Raw genomic sequence first — 16514 nt, 5'->3', positions numbered from 1 at the left:
AGTCAGTAGCTGTTCCGTAGTATCTATTGTTCTGCACATGTAATAATGTTCCTGTTGCTTCCTGTCTGAATGAGCATGTTTAATAAAGAATAAGGTATTTTTAACAAGCATTTACACAACCTATAAAAAGTGAAATTAACCCCTGTACAGATGGCTCACTCTAGGCCTAGGAGCCACTTAAACTCTCTCTTCAGTTTAAGTGATGCAAAGACCTGACCCTCTGCATGGGGATGAATTTCACTCAAAGTGAATAATTTGTTCAGTAAAAATACTATGTTTGCTTTTACTTCTGGAAAATTTAAACAGAAAGGATCCCCGGCAAAGTCTTTTGTTATTGAGTACGTTTTTGTTTCCCTCAGGGATGTGGATGAAAACGTTGGCATTAATCTCCCAGAGGTAAATCTACAGAGCCAAAATAAGGCGTGGATAATTCAGCATAATCGAATATGCTCCATTTGTACTTTTTCATTTCACTTGAATTTTATGAGAATGCCAACCTTGTGGGTGTGAAATCGGCAGCTGTGTTGAGTTTAGTAAAAGAACCATAATAATACAATAATAATAATAATTAATAATTCTTCCAATTGTTTGCTGATAGGCAGCTGAAATCAGAAAGAAATTAAGGGCTGGCTCCTCACCTGGTATAAATCAACATAGCTATTGAAATCAATGGACCTGAGCCGATGTGCACCAGCTGAGGGTCTGGCCATTAGCTGTACTGTGCAGTATTACACAGTTAGGGGCACAGAACTTATTCACACTCAAACATGCACACATATTCTCAGAACATTTTGGGGTCAGAAGCTTGATACTGCATTTTCATAACAATGATTAGACAATTTTTGCTGCTGAACATTAAGCTGATTTTTACACTTAAAAAAATCTGACAGGCAGCCCTTGAACCACTTTGTAGTCACTATATTTGGGTGTTGACTGAGCTGGATCTTGTTTTCCTTATTCCTGCAAACAGTCCCACCGATTGCAGTGGAGATACTTGTGGAAGGAAAGTAAGCCAAGGTTCAGCTTTGCATCTCTTTTACTCAGTTTTCCCCTTGCTTCCAGAGACTGGGTAGCAAATTGAGTTTTACGTTTCCAGATTCTCAAGGTCATAGTCATTGGTGATGTATGTCTATTCATCTAGCCTAGGTATAAATTAATGGAGATATCCTATCTCCTAGAACTGGAAAGGACCTTGAATCCAGCCTCCTGCCTTCACTAGCAGGACCAAGTACTGATTTTTGCCCCAGATCCGTAAGTGGCCCTTTCAAGGATTGAATTCACAGCCCTGGGTTTAGTAGGCCAATGCTCAAACCACTGAGCTATCCCTAGGCCCTGCCATATGGTATCTGAATGGCAGTAGATAAATGGTGGGCTAAGTGTCATGTTGGGTGTATATTGGTCAGAAAAATGAGTGTAAGTGTCAAATCAGTGTGACTTCCACCATGTTGGCATTCAGTGGATATACAGTAACTTCTTTGTTGGGCACCGTGCGGGACCTTCCTCACTTAGTTGATTCTCCTTCGGGGCACACCCTTCCAGTACATGGGCATGCAAGTTGCGCTCATTTTGCACAGCCATTGAGCGTCAAAATAGGGCAAGTTACACTACTTTGCTGCCTACATCTATTTTATCATCAACTTACATCCAGCCTTATATTTCACACAGCAGTTAATATCACCACTGAATTTGGCCCAGAGACTTCCATGACAGTTGCACCTGTTTATCCCAGGCTTCACTTGGCTAAACGTGGTTATAAAATGAAAAACTGATAGTTTTGAGACTGTGTAGCACTGGAGGCCACCAATGATCAGCTGCTCAGCTCCAGTGCTCTGCCTGCTCCTTAGCCCGTGCTATTGAGTACTCCTATTGGAAATGGAAGGTGAAAATTTCTAAGACGTTGGGTGCTCCTGGGGGGGGGGCGGGGGGGGTTTAAGTTTTTCATACATAGTACATCTTTCGGATTTTGTTATATGTGTTTCAAGATGCATAGCACTCCCAAATGCACTGAAAGCATGGCTGGCTTGCTTAATTGTTACCCCGCAATTGCAGGGGCCTCAAGCATCAGTGCATCTCAGTTCCTCCTGTTCTCTGCCTGTGACACATCATAATTTAGTTTCCTGTGGGCTGTAATACTTGCGTTTCATTTCAGTGGTTGGGTTTAGTGTGCGGGTGCCAGCTGTGTCACTCCCGTATGATATACAGGAGGCCAGACTAGATGATCTGGTGCTCCCTTCTAGCCTTAAACTGTGTTACTGTGGCTGTTGCTCATAATCTACGTGCAGGAACCAATGTTAGCACTCCAATAGTTTTAATGTCTCCCTGTTCTTGTAGCCCCCTAAACCAACCCCACCGCAACAAGAAACCGAAGAAGAAAAACAGTTCCGGGAATTGTTTAAACAGGTTGCTGGAAAGGTGAGTGCGTACTCAGAACGCTTTTAGCTTTTTCTTATGGTGATGACTATGATCTAACGTCATGCTTCAGGGCTTTAGCTGGTCCCCTGAGGTGGTCAGTAAGGAAGTTTTTCCCAATATACGCTTGTAATCTGGGAGGAGTGGCCTCACCTTCCTCTGACACAGCAGAGATCTACCACAGAGAGAGCCATGATTCCAGCTGGGGTGGGCCGGTGCTCTGAGGTGATGCAATCAGGCTGGTGAGTCTTGTTCGTATGATCACCAGATTTTGGGTCAGGAAGGAATTTTCTCCCAAGTCAGATTAGCAAGGAAACTGGGGGAGAGGGTTGCTTCCTCTGCAGCATGGGCCGTGCATCACTTGCGAGGATCATCTGCATGTGTCTCAAACCCAATCAATTCTCTGGCATCACAGGGGCCTGGGGCGGTGGTCTTTCCTGTTCTTTGCTTGTGGCACACAATAGTTTTGTCTCCTGAGGACTAAAATGCTTTAGTTTTACTGACATCATTGGGCTCAACACAGAGGTATTTGGATGAAATTTAATGGCCTGTAAAGTACAGGAGGTCTGATGATCCCTTCTAGCTTTAAACTTTATGAAACTATGAAAAGCATGAATGTTTTACAAAAACTGGGGTGAGAACAACCCTATGTAGCTGAAAAATATATTTCTGTTGTCACATAAATCCACGTGAAGTGAAAATTCAGGGTTCCATATGTAATATGTTTACTTGCAGTATATATTCAGCCACTAGATGTCTCTGTGTCCTTTATAAAGTTCCTAATCACGTGGTCCCCGGTAAACAAAGGAGACAACACTAGAACACAAGCTGTGAGGGAGCCTGTTTGTGTCTGAAGCTGCAGTTATTTTGTTTGAATAAACACCTTCTGTTTGAGAAGAACTGTGCTTCCATCTAACATGTCAGTGAGCAGCTCAGTTGTATTTTGCCATCTCCTCCTTTTTTTTAGTCCTTCTGTTGTTTGTGTGATTCACTATTTCTTGGATTTCAGCAGCATGCTGTAAACCCAGTGACAGTAGTGAGGTAGAGTTTTGTGGTTGTCAGATCCATGATATTTGCATTCTGTTAGGCTTTCCATATGTCTGATTCTAGACACCCAAAAGTAACAGCTGCTATAATTTCTCAACTCTAGGACATGGAGATAACTGCAGAGGAACTTGAATATGTTCTGAATGCTGTATTAAAAAAAGGTAAGTGTTAATAAAAACTTTTTTTGCACTTATATAGCAGCTTTCTTCCAAGGACTTCAAAGGGCTTTATAAAAGTGGATATTATCCCCAATTTACAGATGGAAAACTGAGGCACTGCCTAGTAACTTGCATAATGTCATACAGCAAGTCAGTGACAGAGTCAGGAACAGAACCCAAGTTCCCTGACCTAACCCCAAGCCTACGCTGTCTGCCGACAAAATCCATCTCAGGGCAGTTCTGGAGAAAGAAGATTGTCTTATGGCTAAGGCAGTGGACTGAGACTCAGGAGATCCTGCTTCTACCATAGAATTTCTGCATAACTTAGGCTAAATCATTTAATCTCTCAGTTCCCCATCTGTAAAATGATATCATAAACAAATGATAATAAGAGTAATGAAATAGTGACAAAGCCAAAGAAGAAATTGTGAAAAGTACAAAGTCTATTTGCATCCTCCTGAAGAAAACGAGACCCAATGAGTTACTGGGAGCAGAAATGATATTTTCTGGTTTTCTGGGGTATCTAAATTTCATGTGGCTTTCTGATTCTTAAAATAGCCAGAGAAAAGAAAACTCCAAGCCATTCTCCACAATTCAAACAGCAGTTTGTGTTTACATTTGATGGGAGTGTGCAGGAAGCGTGTGTGTGCTCATCTCAGCATGTGCTCCATTCACTGAAAAGCATCAATGCCCACTAAATATCTGCTCATGCACAAGGCATACTGGGTCCACAAAATGAGATCATAAACACAGCTGCTGTTATTTTCTTCCTACCTGAAATTACCCTGTAGCTTCCAGTGTGACAGTGTTCTTCACTTTCCATCCTCGGCTGTTCTGTAGCTCTGCAGGGCGCTGTTACACAGTTGTTTGGTTTCAGCCCAGAAGTGGCTTAACTTCAGTAGGACGACTATATTTTGCCAAAGGGAAAATGGGACACCACACTAGGCCGACCCAAGCCCCGCCTCTGCAAGTCCCCTCGTCCAGCCCTCCCTTCCTCTTGCTGGTGCGGGGCTGGCCCGAGGCAGTGCCAGCCCAAGCCCCCTCTGCGCCCACCTGCTTGGGGCTGGCCTGAGGTCCCCCTCTACCACTGCCCGCTCGGGGCCAGCCCAGAGCCTCTGACCTCCTGCATGTGGGGCCGGCCCAAGACCCCCTTCCACCAACCCCTAGGGCTGGCCTGGCCTGATCCTGAGACCTCTCTCCCATTGCCGCTTGCTCCCCCCCATTCCTCTGCACCCTGTTAGGGGTCACACCCTACTAAGGATTGCACCTGCTTTTTTGGCAAAACTGGGCATTTGTCCAGTTTACTTTTGCCAACTGGCCATCAGTTGGGAAGAACAAAATGGACGAATGCCCAGTTTTGCCAAAAGGTCAGGATGACCATGACAGGGCTTAAAAAAGGGAGCGTTCTGGCCAAAGCAGGACATATGGTCACCTACATGGGGAGGTGACAAGGGCTCGTTGTGTTGAGGCTGGTGAATGTCTTGCCATACTCTGCAGTTATAGGTGTAGTTCAGCACATTTCCCCTTCCACTTAACTCAGGATTGAGCCCATACAGCCCAGATCCTCAAAAATACTTAGTCACTCAACTGCCACTGAATTAATGGGAGTTATGAATCCATATTTTTGCAGATCTGGGCCTATGACTAACAGTAACAAAAGGGCATGCCCATGAAGGTTAAAAACAGAAGAAGAAAAACCTCCCCCTGCCCAGGGCTTTGGTTTGACTCATCAAACAAGTAGCACAAAGGACCTCCAGTTACTTTAGAAATTGTAGACCCTCCTCAGAAGAGTTTGCCTCCAAAACAAAATGGGTTCAGTTGCCTATAGCATGCCTTGCCCAAACCAGGATTCCAAACTAGTTGCCAGGGAAATGACATTTCCCAGCAATTCCACACCCCTGGATCCCACAGCAAAGCGAGTAGGAACTACCCCTACCCAGTCCATTCTTAACCACCAAAGGAGAGAAGAGGTTGGGCTTCCATCGCAGGGCCTATGTGCTGAGTCAGCAGTATGGTGTTCTACAGATCCCAGCTCAACTCCCCAAGATAACTTCCTCCCTTCACTGACCGTATCCTTTGCTCCATAAATATTTTAAAAAGTCACAGCTGGGATGGGGTAGTGCTGGCTTACAGGTCTCACAAATCTTAAATGGCAGGTGCATCCTGTTACGCTATTATACTACTATGATTCTGCCCCTCATCATGAAAACACTGGAAATCAAAATGTTTAATATTTGTGTTAAAAGGTAAAATGTTACCTAAAGTAAATTCTAAGGGACTGATCCAACATCCAGTGAAGTCAATAATGGTGGGTCTCATTAGAATCCCAGTGACTGCATTGATCTTTGGATCAGGCAGTAATTTTTAGTGGCTGATTCAAAAGTATGTGTAACACCTGTTAAGACAACAATAAATACATAAAATAGATGGACGTGTATTTTTCAAACTGTGAGTCTATCAGCTCTACTGTGCATCATCAGATTGATGAGATGATCAATTCCTGCTTGACTGTTAATAATGTCATTTTATTATATTTAAAAATTTTAAAGGATTTTTACAAAGCTAGTCCTGCAGCTCTTACTGTCTTGAGTAGTCCTATTGAATGAGATTTTAACTGACATCACTGGAGGTTTCTCATGGGAGTAGAGGCAGCAGAGTTGGCCTCCAAGTGAATTACTCTTTTGGAATTACAGGTAGTGGTCATAGGAGTATCTTTGGAACTATATCTTACTTTTTTCCTTTGTTAATTTTTTAGACTTTAAGTTTATGCCCAAAGACTTTTATTTCTTATTTAACTTGATTGTTGTGCTTTTTTCAGCAAAGGACATCAAATTCGAGAAAGTAAGCCTCATGACATGTAGAAACATCATCTCTCTTATGGATGTATCCTTTCAAATAAATGTTAATATGAATTCTCTGGGGCACTGAATGTATGCAAAGGCCCTGAGGGATCTTTCTCATCCCCGATACTAGACATGAATGCAATATTGTGATACAGTGGAGGTACAAGAAGCACAGCAAACAGATGGTGTCAAAATTGTATTCCAGCTTTTATTATAGAAACTTAGAGCGGGACTTTTCAAAACCATTCAGGTTGTACCATAGACTCCAGTGCAGTAGTCCATCACTGAGCTCTTCTGAAAATCTCATCCATTTTATTTATATATAAGATGTTGCTATTTCAACTACTGGGCAGCATTCTGAAAAACCTGGAAATGACTGTCAGTCAGATCCTCGTGCTCCAAAAAGTGGACATCCAGCCCTTTATAACTGCCTGATCACTACTGAAGCTTCCTAGAATAGCTTCTTCCCTTCTATAGGTACTTTGTTGAGCCTGCTCCTCTGATAGTTGGCCATTTAATATTGCAGCCCAAGCAGCCACAGCCCTAACATGGTAACTGGCTGCTGCTTGCTGTATCTGTCTCCTATCCAGCTAGTAAGTTCTCCTCTTTTGTTTTTGTTTCTCCAGTCCCTCTTATTTGTGGCACCTTCTCACAAATACTTGCAATAAAAGCCCAAACAAAACAAAACAAAACTGCCTCTGGTTTGAGATACAGCCAGCAACTCAAACCTCAGCCCAGGTTGGTCAAAGATGGTTGTTAAGATTTGTTAGGCTCTGAAGCAAATCTGCCTAGTTTTGAATAAAACCTGGGACCATTTATTCTTTTGCTGAATAGTGGGAAGTATCACTCTACAGAAGATGGCAGCTTCTAAAACTACTCTGGCCTAAGTTTTTAAACCTGAGTATGTGAAGTTCAGCACCTAAATCCACACTTAGGCATCCAAGTAAGTGGTTTGATTTTTGGAGATGCTTGAGCACTTTTACAATCCTGTTGGAGCTGTGGGTGCTCAGTGCCTCTTCAAATCAGGCCACCCACTCAGGGGCTAGTGTGTGTACGGTGTAGCTGCCAGACTTCAGGCAGACCCAGATTTGAACACTGTGGCCTGTAGGAATGCTTGCTGCATTGGTAGCCATTAGGAGGGCTCTCTCCTGAAAAATTAAGATAAAATGTTGAGACGAACTGGAAGTAGTAGTCATCACTGGCCACATCCTGATGCCCTCATGCAAAATTTCTGAGTAAGGGCCCCATCCTGTGACAGACTTAGCACCTCTGAGGAGATTCTTCTGAGTGTCTCAGATCCCATTAAAATCATCAAGTTGCAGGATCAGGGCCCTAAGGACTGAGGGAGCCCTGACAGGATTTTCCCACATGTGAGAAAGAAGCATGTTCTAACAAATCTCAATACCCCTCTATGAAAAATACCTCAGCTTTCTGTAGCAACTGTCCCAAACACCACGGCCAGGTTCTGCCACTACAAGTAGTTCCACTGATTTTTGACTGACTCCGGGTAGCAGAATCTGGCCTTAAGATAGCAATACTGATAATGCAGTGGGTGAGCAATTCCCGTAAAATATGGTACCATTTTTTATCAGGTAATTTAATTCTCTGAATCATTCCTATCCAATTGGAATCCAAAGCTGCTTTTGCTTTGGGACAGTGTTCTCCCTACATTACTCAGCAGAGATATCACACAACGTTCTAGATTTCCAACAGCAATCATTGCAATTGTTTGCTCTCAATACCATCATAGGCTTCCTAGTGTAGATATTGTTATCTGAGAAAAGGAATGACTGGTAGATTTGGACAGAACATGGGATTTCACTTAACCAGTATTTTTCCTTAATGTGGGTTTTACTAGTCCAGTGGTAATGGGAAACTGGAATTTAATGAGTTCAAGATTTTCTGGGGCAAACTAAAGAAGTGGCTGGTATGTGACTGTATTCATTATTTTGAGTCTTCAGCATTGGAGTTTTTTAGGAAAATGTCAGACAAACATATTGCAGAGATGGTCTAGATATACTTGATTCTGCCACTGCACAAGATGAACTATTTGATGTCTTCTTATGGTTCCCTTCCAGCTCTATATTTCTATGATTTTCAGAAACAAAAAGCTAATGGCATATGTCTTCAAAAGCACAAAACATTGATTAAAAACACAAGCTCTTAAAATATGTGTTTTCTTCTGGGAAGTATGACCAATTTTGAGTTTTCCATTGCCCCAAACCAGAATGGTTTACTTGGAATATCAGTGATTTTGATAAGCTAAGAAACTGTGTTTGAGGTAATGAATTTCAGAAATGTGCTTTAATAGGAGGCCAATCAAAATAACACTTGAGGATTCTATTCCTATTGTTTCACACACAAAGAAAATGCTGTCTTGTGATTAGTGGAAAATAGTCATGTGATAAATTATTGTGTTTCCATTGTTTATCTCCTTAGCAGTAAGCAATACTGAGGGTCCAGAACAATATTAGCCATTAGGCTCCAATTCTGCCAACACTTACACATTTTACTTAACTTTACTACCATGAGTAAGTAGTCCCTTTGAAATCAATGACACTATTATGGTAGTAAAGTTAAGCATGTGAGTATATGTTTGCAGGATTGCATATCAAGGCAAAATAATTGTTTCTTCATGGGTCATTAATAATCTCTGAATTTATGCTCCATCCAAAGTGATCATTGCAATTTTCTGCTTCCTGGATTTTTCATCCAAAGTCTGAATTGTTTTTCTGGATCACTTCACTTCATCAGTCTGTTAATACAAATGTTTGATTTTTTTAAACTGGTCCACTTAAGAAATGCATGATCCCAATGGAGAGACTTCCAGATAGTTCTGATTAAAACATTCACAGTAAATATAAATAATTCATAGTTGAGTGAAGATCATAGAATATCAGGCTTGGAAGAAACCTCAGGAGGTCATCTAGTCCAACCCCCTGCTCAAACCAGGACCAGTCCCCAACTCAGCCTCTCAAGGATTGAGCTCACAATGCTGGGTTTAGCAGGCCAATGCTCAAACCACTGTGCTACCTCTCCTGCCCTCCTTCCCCTTATTTTTTGGGGGGGGAGTTGAAGAAAAAGCACCCCAGTGCAGCACCGCCACAGGGCTCTCCCTCCATGTGTCCCAGCCCTGAGGGGGTGGAAAGAGAGGACATGTCAGGGGCCTAGCAGCTCAGATATGGAGACCAGCCCTGGCATAGCCTAGAAGCCAGGATGGGGCTGGAAGAATCCACAGGGGCCTCAGACCCTGCCCCTCCAGCCACCCACCACCTTGTAGGAGCAGGCTAAGAGCCAGGGCACAGAAAAGAATGGGGGTAGGGAGCAGCAAGAATGGGAGGGCAGATAATGGACCCCCAAAGGACTCACTGTAGCCCCAGAGAGACCCCCCAACCCCACTGTTACTAGACCCCCATCCTCAAGAGAAACCCCAAATTTTACTTTTACTGCACCCCAAGAGACCTCCAACCACACAGTCACTACACACCCACTCCTAAGGCCCCCAACCCCAGTGAATCACATTGTACCCCATCCTCTGAGAGACTTCCAACCTCAGTGTCATTGCACCCCCACCCCTGAGATCCCCCCAAGCCCATTGAATCTCACAGAGCCCCTGCCCTTTGAGAGACCCCTATCCCCATTGTCACTGCACTCCGATGCTCTGAGAGACCCGGACCCTACTGAATGTCACTGCACACTCTCCCCCTCAAGGCCTCCCCAACCCTACTGACTTTCACTGCACCCCTACCTTCAAGAGATCCCCCAAACCCACTGTCACTGCAACCCTCGACACCCCCAAGCCCCACTGATTGTCCCCCACTCCCGAGGCCCCCTCACCCCACTCTTACTGCCTCCCCAGTCCCTATTCCCAAAGAGACTCCCAACTCCATTAATTCTCACTGCACTCCAGCCCCCTATTCCCAAATAGACCCCACTGAATTTCACAAAGCCCCCAGACCTCCCTGCCTCAAACTCTCAGGGTATATTTTGTTTTAGTAATTTGCATAATACAAATAGGTATACATACCTTACTGAGCTGAAAATTGCATGTGTTATATATTATATGTATGCAAAAATTGTGAGTTGTCAGTGTCAAGTGCATGAAAATTAACTTTGGCTAAGATTGTGATAAACTCCCCCACCCCCTTACTTCTTTCAGACCACTTTAAGCACTGCCTCTCTCTCTCTCTCACACACACACACAAAAATACTGAGCAAAAAGTTTTGGATGGCTTCACATACTCCTTTTATCTTAGGTAAGGGCTCACCCTTGCAGTTATGTTAATTGAAGAGTGAGTTCATGCACCTAATGATCTCAATGAGCTTTTAACTCGTCCCATAACAACTTTCACTCAGCTCATAACAAATATGATAGAGACAGCTTGATCCCAAATATACCCTCAGTTACACAGTCAGATTGGATCCAGACCAAAGTCCTCTTAACTTTCTTAAATGTTTGTGCTAAATCGAGAGTTTTTAAAGATAGGCATCTGGAACATGAAACACCATTGCTTTATGTGCTACAAATATGTGAGATTTGTTAACTTACTAAATGCTGAATGTCTACGTTTTCCCTCATGCAGAGTATCTACGTTCACTTTGATTCTGATCGTTCCGGCACCATGTCCTCCTATGAGCTTCGAAGTGCCCTAACAGATGCAGGTAAAAGAAATATTCTGTTTAGGTTGGGAAAACAGAAAAACTATGGGGCAGATCCTCAACTGGAGACTGAACTTACTGACACAGGAACAATTTGTAGAGTGAGAAATGTCAACATTTCTTATTTCTGAATTCTACATCTATTTTAGATGAAAACCACCTTGCAGTCAGCTCAGTCTCTGCTAGAGGCAGGGAATCAGTCCATGGAGTACTTACCCACTAACAATTTTTCAACAGATAACTAGATTATTTATTAAAGTCTCACAGATTTCTTTTCAGGTTAGTTAGGTCCCTGCTTTTGCTGCTTCTTTATTTGTTTGTTTGTTTGTTTATTTTTAAAGGATTTCAACTCAATAATTACCTGCTGCAGCTGATTGTCCTCAGATATTCTGATGACAGGTTCCAGATTGATTTTGATGACTTCCTAAACTGCTTAATTCGCTTAGAGAATGCAAGCCGTGAGTATCCACTTTTGCTGAAATCATATGTGTAACACACTCACAAAGTTTGGGTTATGTTTCTGGTAAAGGCTGGTCCACTAGAGGATAACAGTCCACTGCTGCAACCAGCTAGTGGAGTTACTTCTCTAGCTCAAGTACTAGAGCTCTGCCCTATGATCCTGAAGGCCCCAATTTCAAATGCTGTCAGTGATCCATATAAGGGATTGTTAGACATGCACATGTGTTGACATTACTCACTTTTTAACTATTTGTTTGGGTTTTTGACTGAAAAATATAACTCACTATACAGCTATGAATTCTGGCTCTCGATTCATTTACATGCAGGGATCTTTCTCTGTCCAGACAAATAGCAATTAGAAGGGATGGGCAAATCAGCCTCTGATTAAAGTGATCCTCTGACCCTGGCTCAAACCTTAGACCAAACCCAACTCCTTTATGAGGATCAAAAACAGCTTAGTTACCCTTTTTAAACAATATTATTAAGTTTTTTGCTTCTTTCTCCTTTCTGGTTCCAGCCTGTGCTGGAAATTGAAGGGTCAAATCACAGAGAGAGAGTAGGTATTTCTGCTATATTCTCACCATAAATTTTTAGAATCAGGAAATGCAGATAGTCTGGATAAATTTCACACGTTGCTCCTGGAGGAAGTCTGTGCCATCGCGCATGCACAGAATTTATGCCCCCTGCAGGTTTCCTTACTTCCCGGCAGAAAAATGACTTTCTAATGTGACAAGCAAAGGAAGGCCACAAGAGCAGTCATGTGACCCTCCCCAATAGTATGTTTTGTGTGCCCAGGGCAGCCGTCAGAGAGGCAAATCACTGTGGGTTTTGCCAGTTGGTGGTTCTTACCTTGTGCTGAGTTCAGTGGCTAGACTGGGCTGGGGAGGATGGGACTTCCTCTTCCCCTGCATGGCATCCAGGGACAGGTCAGACCCACCTCCAGATTTCTCCCTCAGCTGCAGGAAGCTCTGCAAACTCCACCCCTGCCTTTCCGGCATCCATTGCTCCTCAGTTGCAGGGGGATGGATCTCTATAGAGGGAATTGCTCCCCCATCCGTCCAACCCTCATGCATCCAGATCCTCTTGTACCCAGACCCTCCCACCAAGACTCATCCCCCTGCACTCAGAACCCCCCAATGAGCTCCACTCCCCCTGTACCTTGACATCCTGATGAGCCACCCTCACACAAATCCCCACTCCGCTGACCCCCAGTCAGTTGCACATGGATCCCCACCCCACTGAACCCCACTCCCTCAGCATCTGGACATTGCCCCCCAGGTTCCCCCACACCCGGACACCCCCTCAAGTTCCCCCACACCCAGACTCCCCTGCCAAGCTCTATCCCCTCCACACCCAGACACTACCCCCGCTGAGCCCCAGTCACCTTCACTTGGACCCCACTGCAGAGTCACATTACCATTGCACCCTCAACCCCACAACAAGCCGTTGTGCATCCAGATCCCCTCCATACCCAGATACTCCACTGAGCTGCCCACACCCAGATTGCCCCACACAGAACCCTCTCAACGCACACCTGGATCCCTCCACACTAAGCCCCTCCATATTTGGATCCTGCCTTGCTGAGCCTGCCTCCCACACTTGGTGCACCTGGCATGGAGGGGCAGGGCCCTGGGGTGTCTCTGGGGAGGGCCCAGTCCTTGCACTATGTCAGGGTTGGGTGCCGTTGAGTCCATGTCCTGGGGGGAGGGAGGGAGAGCTGCACAGTGATCTTTCACCTCTGTGCCACCAGTGGGCTGTGCACCTCAGTACCATGCTGGAGCCTCCATGTTTATTTGACAAATAAAAATTTACTGAATTTTGCAGAATTTTAAAATATTGTGCATAGAATTTTCATTTTTTTGGTGCAGAATTTTTAATTTTTTGGCGCAGAATGCCCTCAGGAGTAAGACGTGTATCCAAACACCTGGGTGTGTCTCACATCCAAATGGCCAACTTTAGATTAATTTCTGAAGTCCCTACTCAGACGAAAGTCCCAGTGAAGTCAATGGTCATTTTGCCTTCACAGGGACTTCAGTTTTCAACCCATTCTAAGGGTTCACTTGTGATCTAAGCCTTTATAGAAAGCCAGATCCTTCCTCTCTATGGAGCAGTCACAAATGGTGCTTCGCTGTGGGATAGGTTGCTTATGTGCATGGATGTGAATGGGGACTCTGTGTAACTGTGATGTCCTGATGTTTATTTCAGGGGTATTCCTGGCACTAAGTAAGAAAAACAGAGAATTCATTAACCTGAATATAAATGAGGTATGATCATAATTTCATTTAAAAACTGACAACCTGGAAATCTGCTTTAGAGCTTTGTCACTTTTTAAAAATTGGGGATAATCCCAGCCCTAGTGAATTCAGTGGGGGTTTTGCCATTGACTTTAGTGGAGCCAGGATTTCACCGTTTCTGCATAACTCTGTCTCCTCCAAGCTGATTTCCCACCTTTTCGCCCCATTTCATATTCACTGCTCCCTTTCGCTCCTCTTTCTGGGTTCTCTCCTCCTTACTCTCTCTGGGCCCAGTTCACTGCTGGGGTAAATGGGTGATTGGAGCAAAATGCCTCCTGGTTCTTCCTAAGTCATTGAGGATCCATACCGCCCTTTACTGTAGGGTGTGCCTGACAGGCAGCTGCTGCGCTTTGTCCTCTTGTTACTGTGCTGATCCATATCTTCTCATTGTTTCCTTGTGCTCCCCCGTCTGTCTGTTGTGCCATCTGTTCTTCCGTATTTCACATTTCAGTTGTGAGCTCTTTGGGGAAGGGCCTGTCTGGTTGTTAGATGGTGGTACATTGCCTAGCACAATGGGAATGGAAGCTTTTAGGTGCTACCACAGTATAATAATAAAAATAAATTATCTAATTCTTAGAGATCTACAATGCATTCCTTTTTTAACTAAAGACCATAATGTTGAACAAGTTCCATATTGGGGGGGTGGGGTGGCATCCAACTTCTGTCCCTGCTACTGGGAATTATTACCTTTTCTTTTTTTGGCATCCCAAGATTTCTTTCCTTGTAATAATTGGGCTAAAATGTTACTCTTATTTACACTGTTGTAAATTCAGAGTGATTCCAGCAAAGTCAACTGATTTATTTCAGATTTACATGTGTAGGTGAGAGAAGAATTTGTCCTGTTGCCTTTCTTCTAGTCATGAAGAAGTGCTTGAATCTCGTCATTAACTTTGCTGACAACAATTTGTATTAACTACAACTAAACTAGAGCACTAGCTCATTGGCACAAGAATCAAAATTCCCCTGCATTGTGAGGCACTGATTCAAACCAAGATGGTGCTGTTACAAGGGTCTTTCCTCTGGCACATGGGGTTTGATGGTGGTAGCAGGGATTATCAGTCATAACTTTTGCTCTTTATTTCTCTGCTAGTTTATCACCCTGACAATGAACATTTGAAGCTGTCCAACCTGGATTTCAGCAGGATCTCATGATTGTGCCACTCAACCTCCAACCTAAGAGCTGTTAGCCTTTCCTCGCAAATGTATACAGGCGCTGTGGTGCAAGGGGAACACTTATTCTTCCCACTGTTTTTCTCCTCCACCCCCATTATATTACCGAATAAGATCTTTACAGGATGAAATTTGTTTTATTTTGTATAAAGGTTAGTATTGATTGCTACAGTGTAAATATGCCTTTGAATGAGGCACGTGCACGTTTCAAGCAGCCCAAAACTGACAGTGGTGAGTGACCAAGGCCTTTTATGAGATATAATCATGTTCAGCCCCAAAATACTTATTCGTTGCACCATGGAAACCCACTTATTAAGAGTCCTCATGGTTGCTTGTCTACAAGTTAGCAAATGCTTTTAAAGGTATAGTAGCCTGCAGAACTTCATTAAAATGATATTGACTTCCAAATGGATTTTGCCCAACAAATGCTGGGCCAGCGTTATAGAAGAGCATCCCAGAGAGTTGCAAATCAGGGAGCACTAGGGGAGTGATAGATTTATTATTAACATTCATCCTGGAACATTTATACCATGGGGGCTGTGATTCTGGCTTGCTCGGAATGATGTTTAATTCAGTGGCTGGCCCTGTCTACAACATTCACCGAGAAGCAAATTATTTCCTTTGCCTCTCCTCTGTTCCATCCCCTAACATCAGGCAGACCAAAGTGTGTCCCACAAGGCAAATAAGTTTCACACCATTCTACAATGCAGCCAGTGGCGGTGTTCATCTTCAGTAGGAATGTGTGGCACCACAGGTGCCAGCATGCAATGCTCCAGCTTGACCTGAGCAGCTAGGACCCGTGTTCCACGCAGGAAGATAAGTGGCTGCATTCTGCTCCATTATATGAAAACTAGGTCTAGCCAAGGCAGCAAAGAATCCTGTGGCACCTTATAGACTAACAGACGTTTTGGAGCATGAGCTTTCGTGGATGAATACCCACTTCATCACCCACGAAAGTTCATGCTCCAAAACGTCTGTTAGTCTATAAGGTGCCACAGATTCTTTGCTGCTTTTACAGATCCAGACTAACACAGCTACCCCTCTGATATATAGGTCTAGCCAGTGGCAAGTGCCATTCCCTAGGCTTGCAAGTCTCTGCTCCAGCCCAACTTCAACTTCAAAGTGCTGTCTACACAACTATTCTTACATTGCTAGCATGAGCTCTGCTAGCCCAAGTCTGTCAACTTTGGCAGGGAGGCTCATTCCCACATGCTCCAAATTGCTGTGTAGACGTACCATGTCAGTCAGTTTCAGATAGCTTTGATGTCCAGTGTTAATTAGAAAATAATAAAGTCAAAGGCCAAGCAAATCTCCATCTGCCCATTCAGGTTGGTTCCCTCTAGTATATCCATAACTTGTATTTGCTTTGTAATAAATCATCTCTGCCGGGTTTGTTTTCCAAATCATTTCTCGTGGCAAAAGAAACATCTGTAGAGAAGCTTCTCCTTTCTGAAAGTCCAAGTTTTGTCACACTG

General features: G+C 43.7%; 1 protein-coding gene and 1 long non-coding RNA gene across 2 annotated transcripts in view; one reads left to right on the top strand and one right to left on the bottom strand.

Moving 5' to 3' along the window:
- Positions 1–15961, top strand: part of CAPN9 (calpain 9) — a 45771-nt gene extending 29810 nt beyond the window's left edge. The window contains exons 12-20 of the mRNA XM_032806403.2: positions 360–396; positions 2332–2412; positions 3560–3617; positions 6433–6497; positions 8316–8384; positions 11041–11119; positions 11458–11574; positions 13781–13839; positions 14960–15961. Of these exons, the coding sequence (XP_032662294.1) occupies positions 360–396; positions 2332–2412; positions 3560–3617; positions 6433–6497; positions 8316–8384; positions 11041–11119; positions 11458–11574; positions 13781–13839; positions 14960–14986 (592 nt within the window). The 3' untranslated portion in view covers positions 14987–15961. The remainder of the gene's footprint in view (positions 1–359; positions 397–2331; positions 2413–3559; positions 3618–6432; positions 6498–8315; positions 8385–11040; positions 11120–11457; positions 11575–13780; positions 13840–14959) is intronic.
- LOC142046593 (uncharacterized) overlaps positions 1–16514 on the bottom strand; it is a 782351-nt gene that overhangs the window by 746659 nt on the left and 19178 nt on the right. The window lies entirely within an intron of this gene.

Source organism: Chelonoidis abingdonii, chromosome 3 (genome assembly GCF_003597395.2).
Source record: "Chelonoidis abingdonii isolate Lonesome George chromosome 3, CheloAbing_2.0, whole genome shotgun sequence".
NCBI lineage: Eukaryota > Metazoa > Chordata > Testudines > Testudinidae > Chelonoidis > Chelonoidis abingdonii.
Note: the sequence above shows the minus strand (reverse complement) of the source record. Positions and strands in the feature narration are given on the sequence as shown.